General features: G+C 41.1%; 1 protein-coding gene across 2 annotated transcripts in view; it reads right to left on the bottom strand.

The window, feature by feature from the left end:
- IMMP2L (inner mitochondrial membrane peptidase subunit 2) overlaps positions 1 to 15,830 on the bottom strand; it is a 450,464-nt gene that overhangs the window by 167,099 nt on the left and 267,535 nt on the right. For both annotated transcript variants that reach the window (XM_053404659.1, XM_053404658.1), the window contains exon 4: positions 4,642 to 4,707. In XM_053404659.1, the coding sequence (XP_053260634.1) occupies positions 4,642 to 4,707 (66 nt within the window). The remainder of the gene's footprint in view (positions 1 to 4,641; positions 4,708 to 15,830) is intronic.

Genomic DNA, 15,830 nt, shown 5'->3' with positions numbered 1-15,830 from the left:
ATTTTGCCAGTACCAAGTGTCAACTATAGTTCCATAACAAGGGAAAAGATAACAGTAATTTTCATTCCTGCTTAACCTCATAACCATAATATGGATGAATGTCAAAAAAGGCTCATTAGTCTTGCTTTAGCGTGAACCACTCAGAAACTTGTTTTAATTGTTATTTTATAGTGGACTCCTAGAAACAGTTGTTGTTTAAGTTGAACAAAGTGTACGTGTTGAATGCATACTTGCCACAGAAGACTTCAGAATCTCAATGAATCTCTCAAACTAACACAATTTACTGTAGGAGTGCACAAACCTTAGGTGTGGAATCAACTATATTTTGTTCTAGAAACATGTGAGCCACCAACCAGGATTACTATAAGGTTTAAATTCCAGCCTGACTTCCTTGGAATGGTGGGCAAGATACAGATCTTATAGAATACATTGTTTGAAGCAGACTACTTACATGTTTAAAAACAAGCTGTGCTAATAAAACTCCATAGTCACACTTAAGAATAATACATTTTTTTGTTCTGCCACCATGCATATCATGACTCAGGCATTTGTGATACAGTACTATAGATTATTGTGCCTTCAGTTGCACATGTGGAATAAATGGGCTTCAACAATATTTAATTTCTACTGATTCAATAGGTTTTCTAGTACCAACATTTAGTTTTAATACATTATACAGAATTGACATTTTAAGCCCCCCCAAAGAACTATCAGTTAAGCAGATTGCATTCGTATCATTTCTTTAATGATTTCCTAGCCAAAGTACTGTGCAAAGCAAATTAAGTTTTACGTTTTTTGTTGGTTTTTTCCACTGCGACAATTGCTGTATATAGGGAAACTTGATTGCAATGCTACTCATTTTGCCCTGCATCTGGCTAAGCATTCGTTTCTGCTTGTTCAAAAAAGTTCCCAAGGGAGAATTGATTAGACCACCTGCTCAGGGGGGAACTGTGTGATGTGAAGCCACTCCCCTGCAGTGATCTAAAAGGCACCCCCCCAATAGCTTCACTGAGATTGCCAGGTCTAGATTCGAGCTGGTATGTATATGATTTTATTTTCATTTACACTTGATTGGGCAATTATAATATGCCCAGTATAGAAGCACCCAAAACAGCCTCTGACTAATATAGTCATACCTTGGGTTGAATGCGCTTCAGGTTGAGCACGTTCGAGTTGCGCTCCGCGGCAACCCAGAAGTAACGGAGGGCGTTACTTCCGGGTTTCGCTGCTTGCGCAAGCACAGACGCTCAAAATGACGTCACGCGCATGTGCAGAAACGGCGAAAAGCGACGCATGCGTGCGCAGACGTGCCGTCACTAGATACGTTTGCTTCTGGATGCAAACGGGGCTCTGGAACGGATCCCGTTCGTATCCAGAGGTACCACTGTACATAAAACTGGGACACTCCCTGTCTGCAAAGAAATGTGTGTGTATCAGAACACCCGCAGGTTACCTGTTACCTGGGTCACCATGTAACAGAAGCTGCAGCTTGAGAAAAGGTTCTTAAGAAGTGCTAGAACATTTGTGAAGTATTACAAGTGGGATCTGAAACCAAGCATTGTAGTGCAAGTGTTCTTGTTCAGAACACTCCGTTCTATTACCTTCCCTTGTAGTTTTCCATTCTTGCCCACCCCCAACTGTCAGTCAGCATTCAGTGTTGACAAAGCACACTGTGATTTAGCGTTTCCTGCCCTCTCCCTTAGCATTTGTACTGATGGTGCCATTTTATGTTCCTCAAACCATCACTCTAACTATGAAGTGTCATTTCCCAACCAGTCCTCTTTGCCTGATGCTCAACATTCCACTCATCCTCTTCCTTGCTGCATTGGACATTCTCTCACAGAGGGTCCCTACCAAGCATTTCCAGGTGTCTCACCTTAATGCAGAGGTTTTCAACCTTTTGGGGTCCACAGCTCCTTTCACCAACTACATTCTTTCTGTGGCACCTCTGTGGCCTGTGAGCGCTCCAGTTGGAGAACAGCCTTTACCAAAGGTGTCATGGGCCTTGAAGACTCTCAAACTCAGGACACAAGGGAGAAACGTGCTAAGAGAAAGGCACGTTGGCAAATCCACACTGCGATCAACTGCCGCCCGGGAACCAATGTCCCCACTGTGGAAGGATATGTGGATCCAGAATTGGCCTCTACAGTCACTTACAGATTCATTTTTAAAACTGTGTTTATGGAAGACAATCTTACTCAGCTACAAGTGATCACTGTTAAGTTGTGGGTGAACATATCAGACGACACAGCAATTCTTCAAACAGCTCTTGTTTATTCACAGGCCCAGAACAGAACTGAACTGAAGGGTTCAGCCAACCTGCTTATATAGAGCTCCACTACAAAGCAACAGTAATAACTTTCTGTAACTATCCAATCACTGAACGTCACTTTCAATTCCTTATTTGCGTATGTGGACCTGAGTGAAAACTATCTACAGTTTCCCCCTGCTGGCCCAGAGTGAGAACTTCAGCACATAACATTTGCCAAAGAAGAAGAAAGAAGAAGAAAGTATGTCACCCCTTGATTGCAGAGCTGGCAGCCCCTCAGCCCTTTTTGAACACCCTCCCTTGTGGAGTGTTCCCTCAGCCTCCACTCCTCTCCCCTCTCCTTGGGAGTCCTCCGGGCAGCCACAGCTGCCACCCCTGGTCTCTGAGCTTCCCCCCTGCCCCAAAACGAGGTTCCTCCTCACACTGCCCCACAGGGTCATGGGAAGCACCCCTTGGCCAGCTCCAGAGGCACCATTTGCCTGGGGAGCTTGTAGCCAGGGCTGCTGCAACAAACAGCTGTGCAAAGCCTTTGGGAAGCAGAGACGTGAGAGGGCATCAGAGAAGGGAGCAAAGGAAAGAGGAATGGAGGGCAGTGTTGCCTGCAACACCCCTGATCGTCTTTCAAGGCACCCCAGGGTGCCACAGCACCCTGGTTGAAAACCACTGCCCTAATGAATCCGAAAGTGACTGACCACAAAAAATGGCTTTTTGTTACGCAACGCATGGGCAATGGCACATATTATTTGTTCCCCTTAATATTTCCCAAAATACACGGTACAAATGGAGAAATCTGTTCCCCAAAACTGCCCCAGCAAAGCTCTATGGTAGAAACACAGCTCCTGTCAACTTGTGGAAGTCTCTCATCAAACATTTAACTTGTTCAAAATAATAATCCTTCCTACCGCCAATTTCGTATGGACCATCCTCAACTTACTTCTCCTACACTGTCAAGTTTCATGCCAGTCCATTGAACCATTTCTAACTATAAGCTTTAGAACCTATTGCCCCCAATTTCTCATTAAAACGGCAGAATATGATTCTGCGAACTCACCCTTAACATATGGCCTAAAATCATCATCATAACTGATACATAAACTATAAAATTACTAGACACACTTTATTTGTAACTAATGACTTTCTTGATGTGGTTACTGACTTTATCTGTAGTGCTCAGCAAATATGAAAAAGCAAACTAACCTAATTTTTGTTAATGACATTAAAAGTCTGTTTTTTAAAAATGCCATGTGCTTTGAACATATAATTGATAAAGCTGCTTTCAAATAATCCATTCAGATAAGGCAGGCTAATGGTGTTCTGACAGGAGGTGACTAAATAGAGTTAGACATTGGTCATTGTCACAGTTTGCTAGTAGAATTGCTAACACACACAAAAATAAGAATCACAGAGAGAAGGATATTTACAACCTTTCAGGTAACCATAGAGATGCAATGCTGGAGGCAAGGCCATATCACTTATTACTGTGCACCCACTAGCTGACTGGTTAGCTGCCCTTAGTCACATCAGCAGCCAACACTATGTGCTATGTGCTTGCAACATCCTGAGTCTTGGACGGCAATTCCATTCCCACCTAAGTTTCACTGCAGAGGTGGCCAACTGCACACACTAGCTGTTAATTAAAGCCATTCATGTTCCCCATCACATTGTAATGAAAATGTTTCTATGTTTATCAGATTAAAGATCTCCGAAATCCAATACATGCAATAATTTGAAGCTACAAACATGCATGCAAGTTGTTAAATCTTTTCATTAACATACTATTCAGTACTGTTTGCGTTTATGAATGTATCAGCTAATAACAAAAACTCAAACAGCATTGAATCAATTCAAGAAGAATTGCATTGTACATGAATTTAATAATTTTTAGAACTGAATTATTGCAAAATGCACGGATTTATAGCATCAATGACAACTTTTTTAATGATTCATTCTCTAAGTCAACCTTCCCCAACTGGGTACAAGTCCAGAAGTTCTGGGACTATTTATTTGTTTGATTCCATTTATGAGTAACTTCCCACATAGTATCTCAAAGTGAATTCAGAGTAAAAGCATAAATGAGTAAACACAGTTTCATATATACAAACAATTCCATATACATATCCAATTAAAATCCAGTGCAGACACAGACTGGGATAAATATATCTACTTTAAATGCTTTCTGAAAAGTTGAGGTCTTTAATGGGTGCCGAAATAGGTGGCTCATTAAAAAAAAGATATAGTGTTGATACTCCTGTTAATAATATACAGCTCCAAAATGACAGGATATCATAGTTGCCTGGGTTACCACCTCAAATTCTACTGAAAATGTATTATATTCTTATAGGGAGTCAGAGACAATGGCATACCATACTTACTTTATAATGTCTCCTTCAAGAGCAATCACTCGTTTAATGATCTTCTGCTCCGGGTTTCTTGGAGACCTGCAAAAAGAGGGGAAAGGTGATTCAATCAGCAAAGCTCTCATTGTTTTAAGGAAATGAAAAGAAAATCAGCTATGAAATGAGGATTGCTTAAGTCATCAGATGATTTGCTGTTCTGCATGATGTGCATCCGTCATCATCCTCTTGCTAAGTGAAGTCACTGCTGTTGCTCACATTTCAGCCCACTGTGGCTGAAAACCACTGCCAGAGAAATAGAGGAATGGGCCAGGGTCATTTACCCTCTTGCTGGTGTAAAATAAATGCACAGAATATTCAGTGGTGATCAGTATAGATTGATAATGGATACATTTATTCAAAGAAGGATTCACCATTAAATGCCAGTGTTACAGCATGCATAAGCATTCATGCTGGTCCTTTATTTCTGAAAATGAACTCAAAATGAAATAAAAATTAAATCTGGCATACACAATCCTCCCCTATGCAAAATATTATTTTTACTGAGAAAATCTAACACAGTCTGGAAGAACACCATATAAAAATGGCCAGCTATGATATGGCGGCGGCAGCAGTTATACATCTTTATGTATATATCAACATAGAGCTGACAGTGAGAAAAGATAAAGCAGTAATGCTGTACTCACACAGCAGCTTGCTATACTAGCTATTCAACAAACAGTAATAGGGAGAAAACAGTATTTGTTCAGGTGTGGTTTGTAGTATATTCCTGGATTCTAACTAGAAGACCCTGGTTACAAGCTAGTCCAACTTACAAGCTTGACCAGTGTTTACTTTCCCACTCAGTAGTGGGGATCCTCAGCCCAGTAGGCCATATGAGGTCCAGCAGGGATCATAATTTAGCATGCAAGCCCATTTTCCACAAACCATACCCACCCACCCTACATACCCAGAAGCAGACTTAAAGGAACAAGGAGCCTTTAAATGCACTTCTGATTGTGATTTGCATTTGTTTGAGTACACACATGACTTGCATTTGCTCAATTTCAATATTGTCCTTCATCCAGAAGGATCTCAAGGCAGCTCAGAGGGCTATACAACAATAATTTAAAACCACAGAACAAATAGTTACAAGAAAGGAAATTCCAACTAAAGATCAGAAAGAACTGTCTGACAGTAGGAGCCTTTCCACAGTGGAACAAACTCCCTTGAGAGGTGGTAGAGTCTCTCATTGCTTGGAGGTTTTTAAGCAGAGCTTGCATGGCCACCTGTCATATATGATCTAGTTGAGAATCCTGCGTTGCACGGGGTTGAACTACATGACCCTCAAGATCCCTTCCAACTCTCCAATTCTATGATTCTATGAAATACAGACAAAATACAACAGCAAACATAAAACACCCCTTAATTCAGAATCTGGAACTACCTAAACAAATTGTTTGAAGGCCAGGATGTAGAGATGGATTTTGGCTTGGCAACAGAATCCCAACAGAAAACACCCATGCCTCCGAGTGGAGAGAATTCTACACCACTAAGGAAGGCCTTATCTCACACCACTACACAGCAAGCCATCCCCACTAAACAATGAAGAGGGCCCTCACTGCAGATCCCAGGGCCTGGTCAGCTGAAAAAAATGAAAGGTGTTTCATCAGATACTTGAGTCTCAAGCCATTTAAAGTAATCTAGATGAGAGGTTATAAGAGCAAACCGCTCTGTGGCCAGGCTATGCTAAAATTCCAGTTTCCTCACACACAGTGAACGAAGTTCATGAATTAACCAACACAGTAGTAAGTTTCATCCTACTAAATAATGTTTATATGAGCAACCAACATAAAACTGACCAAGAACTTACCAAGAAGTTTGATTCTATTTGTTTAGGCTTGAATCACAACAATGGTGTCTTGCCCCACTGCAGGTGTTACTTAACACAGCAAAGGCAGGTGGATTGTGTTCTCCCTTATTACGGCTCCAGTGGGTTATCTTGCATACACTGTATAAAATTATCACAGATTTTTCTTTTCTTTTTTTATTTCATGGCCACCTGACTCCACCATTTCCATGTTTTCCCCTACAGTGGAGATGAATGAAAAGTTAGCTGGGATTTCTGCATTGCAGGGGATTGGACTATTAGGGTTGCCATATTCTGAAGAGAACATTTGCTGACTTCTCCTTTTAACTATAGATTGCTATGGTGCGTCCTGGAAAAAGAGGACATATGGCAACCCTACGTCACTAGATGGCCCTTTGGGTCCCTTCCAACTCTACAATTCTATGATTTTATAGGAGAACTGAGCACTCACTTTTCCGGGGAGAGGGTAAGTGAAAGAAAGCTGAAACTTGGGAATGTGTTAAATTTGGGGTTGGGTGTGCGATTTACCACCACTGCCAGGAGTCGGCAGCCACTATTTCCACCTACAAGACGTGCTGTTTTACCAACAGGCACAGATATTGCCATAAAGGAAAAGGAAGAAATCAGATTTGTTTTATTCACTTCATCTTACTGGAAATTACACTCTTTTAGCAAAATTGCTTTTAAGCTACATTATGTATAGTTCATTTGTGCTAATGAAGACAGTCATCAAATTTTAAGTGTACCCTTTCAAAAATTCTTCCATAGTTTCACACTTGGTTTTAAAGGTTATTCGGAGCTCCCCCTCCAAACAACTTTCATTTCATTAGTGTATACATATCTTAATGTTGCTACTGACCTCATGGTTCAATTTACCCCAATTCAGCAATAATCACAATGACCTTGAAGAACCATTATTCTCAATCTGATGTAAGAACATCCACAGACAAAGTGATTACTTTTCTGCTAATAATGACATATATTTTCTCACCTATCAAACTGGCTTCAAAAGAAGACACTGAATATTCACCACAGTCATTAATGGGTTCAGTGCTTCAAACCAGAATATCGTCTTGCGTTTCTGGGTAACAGAATTTCTTCTAGGAGGGTCTGGTACCAGATTTCATCTAACATTCACCCTTTAAGATGATACCATCTGCTATGATCCTGGTGCACTGTAGCCTGCTATATGAATGAGCTGAAAATGGGACCCTCCCAGGACATGTCTTCTAGGTGCGAGTTATGCTAAATCTGTGAAATTGATGCACAGATTTAAAAACAACAACTAATAGTAAGCAATAATTGCTTCTATCCCTGAACTGTTGGTACATACATGCTGCCCTGGGCTCTTTCAGGAGCAAGCGTGGGATCTAAATTAAATAAATAACAAAATCCAATACAGTCATACCTCGGGTTACAGCTGCTTCAGGTTGCATTTTTGGGGGGTTGTGGACCACCGAAACCCGGAAGTACCAGAACAGGTTACTTCCGGGTTTCAGCAGTTGCGCATGCGCAGAAGCGCCAAATCACAACCCCCGCGTGCGCAAACGCAGGTTATGAACGCTGCGGGTTGCGAACATGCATCCCGCACAGATCACATTTGCAACCCGAGCATCCACTGTAAATAACACTGCCAACTGTTGTTCATTCTTTTTTCCAACAGTGCACAAGAATCAAGCATCATGACTTCCGCACCTCTGAATTCTGAGACAATCATATCATCATCAGCAACTTTGTACCCTGTTATCTGCATGGAGCCTCTTATTACAACACCAGCTTTGCAGGGTTGGACTGCTAGATGTTTCTTTGCCGCCACCTCCTCCTCCTCCTCCAATCCATTCACTTTAATAATGATAATCTTTCCAGTACCTGACCAACCTTATGACTGTGCATGGAATCCTGCAGCTGAGATTCAGTGGTGGCGTCCAAGCTGCTGAGATGAATTTGGAGTGGAGTCAAGCAATAACAGCTTGACTGGGACCTCACAAGGTGTATATATCCACATATGACACATACTGTACACATTCTACTCAGGGTGCTGGATTACACAGAGATGAAATTGGAGAGAATATGCTAAAACTGGCCCCAAGCAGCGATTGAAGAGCTGAAGTTTGCTTAAGTATACTGAATGGGCAGCGCTCATCTCCGCTGCAGATAACGGTTCCCAAAAAGCTCATTAACATTTTATTAATCATTACACTTTTATAGCAGTGCCACTTTTCCACTTTTTGATTCTCTCTTTTCTTTCCTCATTAGTTAAGTCTTTATTTTATTTTTTTAACTATCTGCTTTCACATAGCTGCTCAAAGCAATCTGAGCTCAGGAGGCTGGAAAAGAGATCTCGCTAGAGTTTTCCCCATACAGGTGCCCATGGAGGTCTAGCTATAGATCCCTGCTAAGCAAGGGAAGGTAGTTGCTTCATTTTAACTCTCACAAGGGATTTATGAAATGTCTCCTAATACTAAATGAGCCAATTTCCTGCTGGGCATGAAGTCTTCTGTTCTAATAAAAGAGAGAGTAGCCCAGAACTCCTGGATAATAGTCAGATATGATAGTCAGATACAACAGTGAAGCAAATGCAATTATATTTTTCAACATACATTAGTACTTTACTATCTGAAGAGCAAAGAAATTTGATTTCTCTTCCATCATGAGTCAGTCTAGATTATGTCTCCATCGTAAAAGTGGATTCTGTTTCAAAGGGCACACTGAGTTCATGGGTACAGAGAAAGGCAATCTGATGCTATTGCTCATTATCAAGAATCATTCAATGCAATATAAAAATAGATGAGGCTAATATGCCCAAGAGAATATCTCAGCCCTTTCTATCTTCTGTCATGATCTTCAAGATCTGACACAAAGTCCTCAACAATTTGAACATAAGCACTGCAAAGCATCGTACATAGACTGCACCCAAGCTGTTCTGCTTCCAGTCCACAGAGATGGTTAGCATATTTTGGAAGCAGGGATGAGGAATGTGTGGCCATCAAGATGTTGTTGGACTACAACTCTCATGGGAGATAACAGTCCAATAACACCTGTAAGGTCATCGATTTTCCACCCCTGCGTTACAAGATCATTCTGACTGGCTAGCTGGGAGAGAAGTTTCAGTTGTTATTATATGCTGTTTTACTTGGCAATTTTATGTATGTGCATTTTCAGTTAACCCAATAAAAGCATTCAGCAAATCAGAACACATGAAGAGAGAAGGGAGAGGAAAAGAGTGAGCATAAAGAGTGCACAGCTAATTCATTTAGCACCAAACCATAGTTATGTCTGAACTGAACCACTGCATGCAAGAATTTTTTTCTTTGAAAATTTAGTTCTCTAATATATATCCTAATGGATTGTCACTTTAAAAAAAAGCCAGTTTAAACAAATATTCTGTGAAGTAAACAAGTATGCTATTAATAATGGCAGAGACTTGAAGCAACTGAAATTCTTCAGATGCTTTAAGATTCCCTCTAGACTCTGTGTTAAGAAATGGACTTCAGTCTTAATGAACACAGATGCAGTGAACCATATGGGGGAAATCCCCAACATTTCTCATATACATCTCAGAAATGTAGAATTTCACTTAATTGAGAGGGGAATTATGCCAACTGGTTGAGCAGAAGCTTCAGTGAGGCTTGATGAGTGCAGCATTTCCAGTGCTAAAAATAATGTTTTAATTGGGGTATTTCGCAACACTAGGAAAACTATTTTTGTCACAAATAACTATTTCTCTCTATAATGAGAAGTTCTGAAGCTTAGCGGACTTTCCCCCCCTCAAGAAGTTTACAAGACGAAATACTAAACTGTGTTGTTTTCTTAAAGGAACAAAGAACATCCTCAATGTAAACATTATACCCTGAGGCAGATAAAATACAGGCATTAGAGTACCACCCTGAACAACTGGACAAATGAAATAATGTTCTGAATTGATTCAATATAACACAACACCAACCACAAAGTGCAACTGCTTGAATTAAACTGAAATGCAATTGAATCTCTGTCTAGCGTACTTTGCCAGGACATCGTGTGCCAGGAGATCTATAATTGCAATTGTGTTTGTGTTTTTCCCTTGCATCTGATGATGCCAAGTTGAAAGCAGGACACAACCAAGAAAAATACCAAACAGAACAAGCCTACGCAGCCTATATGGCAGAGGCACTTATATACGGTGGTCCATTGACTGCAATAACCTCTCAAATTTCTCCTTGAACCGATTTCCTGTAGTTCCTCGGTGTCTTTGGTGTGCTAACTAACCCACTGTGCCTTGGGTAAGCAACTGCGTTCCCTATACAGCTCTCATATCTTCAAGAGAGGAAGGCTCTTTTTCAAAGCTGTTTCATATCAGAGAAGAAATGAAAAGAGAAGCAGCAGCAAGGTGCACCTTTTTCCCTAGTTTCAGACTACAGCATGTGACTCCACTGTGTGATCTTAGCTTCAGCAATCTGAAAAATGAGTTGCCCTGCTTACACAAACTGGGACATAAGAACCCCATAGGCAGTTCATGACAACAGTGATTATCGTCAATATATTTATATTCTAGTTGTGCAGGTAGGCTTCACCAAAGACCTGGTGTGTGGGGGTGGGGGAGCCTGGTAGAAATCCATGTCATAAGGACTCATCTCCTCAAGAACTCAACAAAGGTGAAATACTCAAAGACTATTCGTTCTCCTTGAAGCATTTCCTAATTGTTCTGAGGAAAAGATCAGGATCAGCACCCGTGTTTTTAACCTGCTTTGTTCATTCACTCTTGCAAGCTAGGTTTTTCAGTTTTCCAAGGGGTGGTGATGTTAGTCTGCCCCAGCAAAAAACAAGAAAGAGACCAGGGGAAGACCAAAGACTAACATATTTGTGGCTTTCATGGACTAGAGAAGGGGCAGAGAACTTGTGGCCCTTGAGGTGCTGCTGATTATTCCAATAATCTCTAGCCAATGGGCACGTTTGCTGAGGCTGATGGGTTTTGGAGCAACTCTGGGACAGATTCCATACCCCCAGACTAGCGCCTCCTTCATAAGATGCTCCAAGTGTTATGCTCAGTTGGGAAGTGTATATTATTTTTATATGACAGCAGGTGGGGGATTAAAGAATGAGGTCAGATTCTGTAGCTTGACTTTGCACATGCATGTTGTGTGTGCTCTGAATAGATGGGCCTTGGATACCTTATGGAATCTGATACTGCCCCATCCACTACAGGTATTGTTACAGGTAAAACCAGTCCAGTGTTCAAAACTCCCGTTGTTCTAGGAGCATTTTGCATCAGGGAATTTCATTGTCTGAGGGGTTTCTGAGCTCTGGGTGCAGTACTGAGCCTAAGATTTCAGATTAAAATGGAAGAGTAGAAGGAAAGGAGGACCTTTTTCTGCCTCCCCACTTCCAGCTACTCTCTGAAGACTGTAGAAGAGACCCATTTAAGAATATTAGGGGGGTGGGCAGGGGAAGAACTAGATCGTGTGAAAAATGAACATAATATTTTAGCTACAGTTCATTCATTTTCAGTTTTGTATTCTTGTTATAAAAAAAGTGTGCCTGGACATTCTGTCATTGCACCCATAACCTAGGTTGCAGGTCCTATTTAGCTCCTAGCTTTCAGATCTCCAGCACTGTTCCAGTCTCTTTGGGACCAAGTAGAGATCCTTCTGCCAAGGAATATTGGTGTGTTTACTTTGGGAACGATCAGGAGAAGTGGCTTAAATTGTGTCTGACATGATAGGTGGCGGAACAGTGCAAAAAATTATAAGAACTGGGAAGCACGTTATGGAAATAGGTGATTCCAAAAGGCTCCTTAGAGCTATGGGGCTGGGAAATGACCTTTTTTATGCTTGGCCAGCTCAAACACCTAAAGCCATGGGACCTGGGCAGAGGGGGAGGGTAGTGAGTTGGATGTGACTCACTCCACATCTAAAGGTGTGGCATGGGAGAATCAGGCAGGTAACACGGCATGCAACATGGAGAGGGTAAGCTCAACCATCTGCAGTAACAGTTGTGGGGGGAATGGTGATAACTGGCTCCTACCCCAGCTGTAGTTTCCACACAGTTTAAAGTTCTGCAGACCTTCTCTGAATGCGGCTCTAATTCATCCATCTCCCTACCTCTTTCTTCCAGATGGGGTCACAATGAAAGGCAAAAAAACCACCAATGGTCTGTGAAAATTATGTTGCAGATTAAATGTGTGCAAAATAAGCAGTTACCATTCACAGCAAGGGACGCGGGTGGCGCTGTGGTCTAAACCACTGAGCCTAGGCCTTGCCGATCGAAAGGTCGGCGGTTCAAATCCCCGTGATGGAGTAAGCTCCCATTGCTCAGTCCCTGCTCCTGCCAACCTAGCAGTTCAAAAGCACGTCAAAGTGCGAGTAGATAAATAGGTACCGCTCCAGCGAGAAGGTAAACGGCGTTTCCGTGCGCTGCTCTGGTTTGCCAGAAGCAGCTTAGTCATGCTGGCCACCTTACCCGGAAGCTGTATGCTGGCTCCCTCAGCCAATAAAGTGAGATGAGCGCTGCAAACCCAGAGTCGGTCATGACTGGACCTAATGGTCAGGGGTCCCTTTACCTTTACCTTTAACCATTCATAGCAGCCGTAATTGATGGAAACAGAAACATCCTAGCTTCATTGTTCAGTGCTGGGTTATTGGGGGATGGATATTCCTGGTTATGTCTTTACTGGTGGTAATACCTGCCTCGCCCCTGTATGAATAAAATCCATATAGATGTGCTAGTATTTAAATCCACAGGATGGAAAGTGCCCCGTGACACTCAGGAGCATTCTTTTGGGGGTTTTTTCTTTAAAGATTTGCCTTGTCTTCCATGGTTGCTTAATGGTGCAAATTAAGTATTATCCGGTGCAGGGAATCTGCAGACATTTCTCTTTTCCCTGTCACAGAATTGTATGAAGGATTAATTGCCTTCCGAGCGTTTTTTCTTGCATTTTGCTGCTATCCTGTGCTGTAACACTGTACGCTATAAAAACTCAGCAAACAACATTACATTTTACCATTTAGTAGAGTGTTTTTATCCTGTCTCACCATCCTCAAGACAACCTACAAAACAAGCCAATGATATAATAACACTGCTGGCTTTTAAAACTTAAAACTATCTATCATCATGTATCTATCTATCATCTATCTATTAATATCAGCCATAGACAAAATTATTATTAAGACATAATGCCATAAAATGATCCAGAAGCAGAATGGAATAAAAAAGGTTTTAAAGCTCTTTCTTCTATAAACCCACAAGAGAGCCTTTGAATCTCCCTGGTGAAGGTACTCCAGAAACGCCGGGCTACCTGGATGTTTGGAGAGCTGAATTCTCAGCTGATACAAATGTACTTTCTGCCACATTTTGCACCAATTGAAGCTTCAAAACTGCCTTAATGGCAGCCCCATGTAAAGCACATTATCGAAATCCAGCTGGGATATAACCAGAACCAGAGATGAGAGCGGCCTTCTCTCAATAAGGCCACAGCTGGAGAAACGACAGAAGTTGGAAGCAGAACATGAATAGAATAGCTTTCTCATGTTCCCCAGCAACTGACACAGGAGGGATATTCAACAATTTGGGCAATACTGCCATTGGGAGCGCCCAGGGAAAGACTCCCAAGCCTGACCATTTTTACTCAGCAAATCTATGGACATTTTCATGGAAGAACTTTTCACAAAGCCTGCTGCTGAAAACTGTTCAATTGCTAGTTCAGGAATTATAATTAAAGTTCATTTGAGGCCTGCTTTCTACAGTTCCATAATTATCATTTTCTTTCTATCTTCAGTCCTCTTTTCTTTTCCTTTTTCGGTTGCAACATTGGCATGAGCCAATTTCTTGAAGTAGAATTTGAACAAAATAATATGTGTGTGTGTGTGTGTGTGTGTGTGTGTAAAGTCAACCCACCTAACTTGTATTTTGCTACTTTCTAGTTGTTTTTGGTTCTGCTTATTCTACGTATGGAGCTTTTTGTGATATATATATATATGTGCAAGAAATCCAGTGAAAGTACAGTGAGCAATACCATTTCCAGGTTTTTGTGGAAATGACTCAAGATATAAAGTCAAATTGAAGACACTAATTAAAATGCTTCAGTGCAATAAAACTAACTGGTGGGTGGCAAAGCAATGTGACTAGTCAAATCAGAAAGCCTGAAAGTACTTGAAATATCTTGCAAAGTCTTCTGAATTAAAATCTCACTTTAATTAGTTCCTAGGCTTCCAGTCTAATCACTTTGAAGTTAAATGGCTGACTGTTTAAGAATGCAAGCTGTCTAATTGCTACAGTTATGTGTATTTGACCTTTTCACTGTTAACAGTGAGACTCAATTAATTACTTGCAGTTTTCTGCAGGTTGTTTGACCTCACTTCCACCTAGTCCTAAAAGGGCATCACACTTTGATCACCTTGACCTTTGCCTTCACATCCGACTCTGTTGGAAACTATGTCATCTGAACTTTTCATACAATAGTCCGCTAAACTAATTCACTAGCACTAGATGACTATGTTGACACATATCTAATTATCTTTTTAAATAATTCCCCAATTATGCATCATTGTAAATGACTGGAAATTTAAGTGTTCCAGTGATCAAAACAGTCTTTTTACTGCTGACCCTGTACCAACATCAAAACTGCACACAGTTTTTTTGGGGTGGGTAGGGGAATCCTTCCTTTGTGTAACAGTCTGCTGTTTTAAAAGCATTTCCATACATTTTTAATTCACCTTTTAAAACTACTGGTTTTTATAAACCATTCCATAGATACTTGAGACAAGTGAAAAAGGTCCTTTTTCTGTTTGGAACATCAGGTTAGCTCTGTGTGAGTGTATAACTTTAAAGAACTGGCTTTAGTTGGCTAAAAGAAGATTGGTAATAAAGACAATCCTTAAATCACATTAATTCTATTAAGGCATTACCCTCAAGCAAGGAGCAGGGACAGCAAGGCCTGCCCCCTCCATCATATTTCTGACAAACCATGTTTGGAGCTAAGCTTTAGCAGTACAAAACAGGCTGGATCTACACACAGGGGGAAAATCACAATAAATAAGTCATAAATTAAATTGTTATAACAAAGGAAATAAACAATGTAAAATCACATAGACAACATTTTGGGCTCTACAGCACCCTCTGGTGTCACATGTTTATAACACATTGTAACATGGCTAATGTAGTTGAGTCCAGGATCTGCTGATGGACAGGTCCTCATAGAATTTAAAACACCCTTCGATTTCTTGGCTGTGAAACAGCAAAGGGTTTTCTGTTGTAAATGCCTCACATATTTCCCGATCAAAGGCTACAAGCAGCCACATAAACCATGAAAGACTGAGGCATCCTTTCCTAACAGCTGTCTTTGGCAAGACTTAAATTAGGTTTGCAGCCTTAACAAAGGCAC

This window comes from Podarcis raffonei, chromosome 10 (assembly GCF_027172205.1).
Source record: "Podarcis raffonei isolate rPodRaf1 chromosome 10, rPodRaf1.pri, whole genome shotgun sequence".
Taxonomy (NCBI): Eukaryota; Metazoa; Chordata; class Lepidosauria; order Squamata; family Lacertidae; genus Podarcis; species Podarcis raffonei.
The sequence above is the reverse complement of the archived record's forward strand: the minus strand, read 5'-3'. Positions and strand labels throughout refer to the sequence as shown.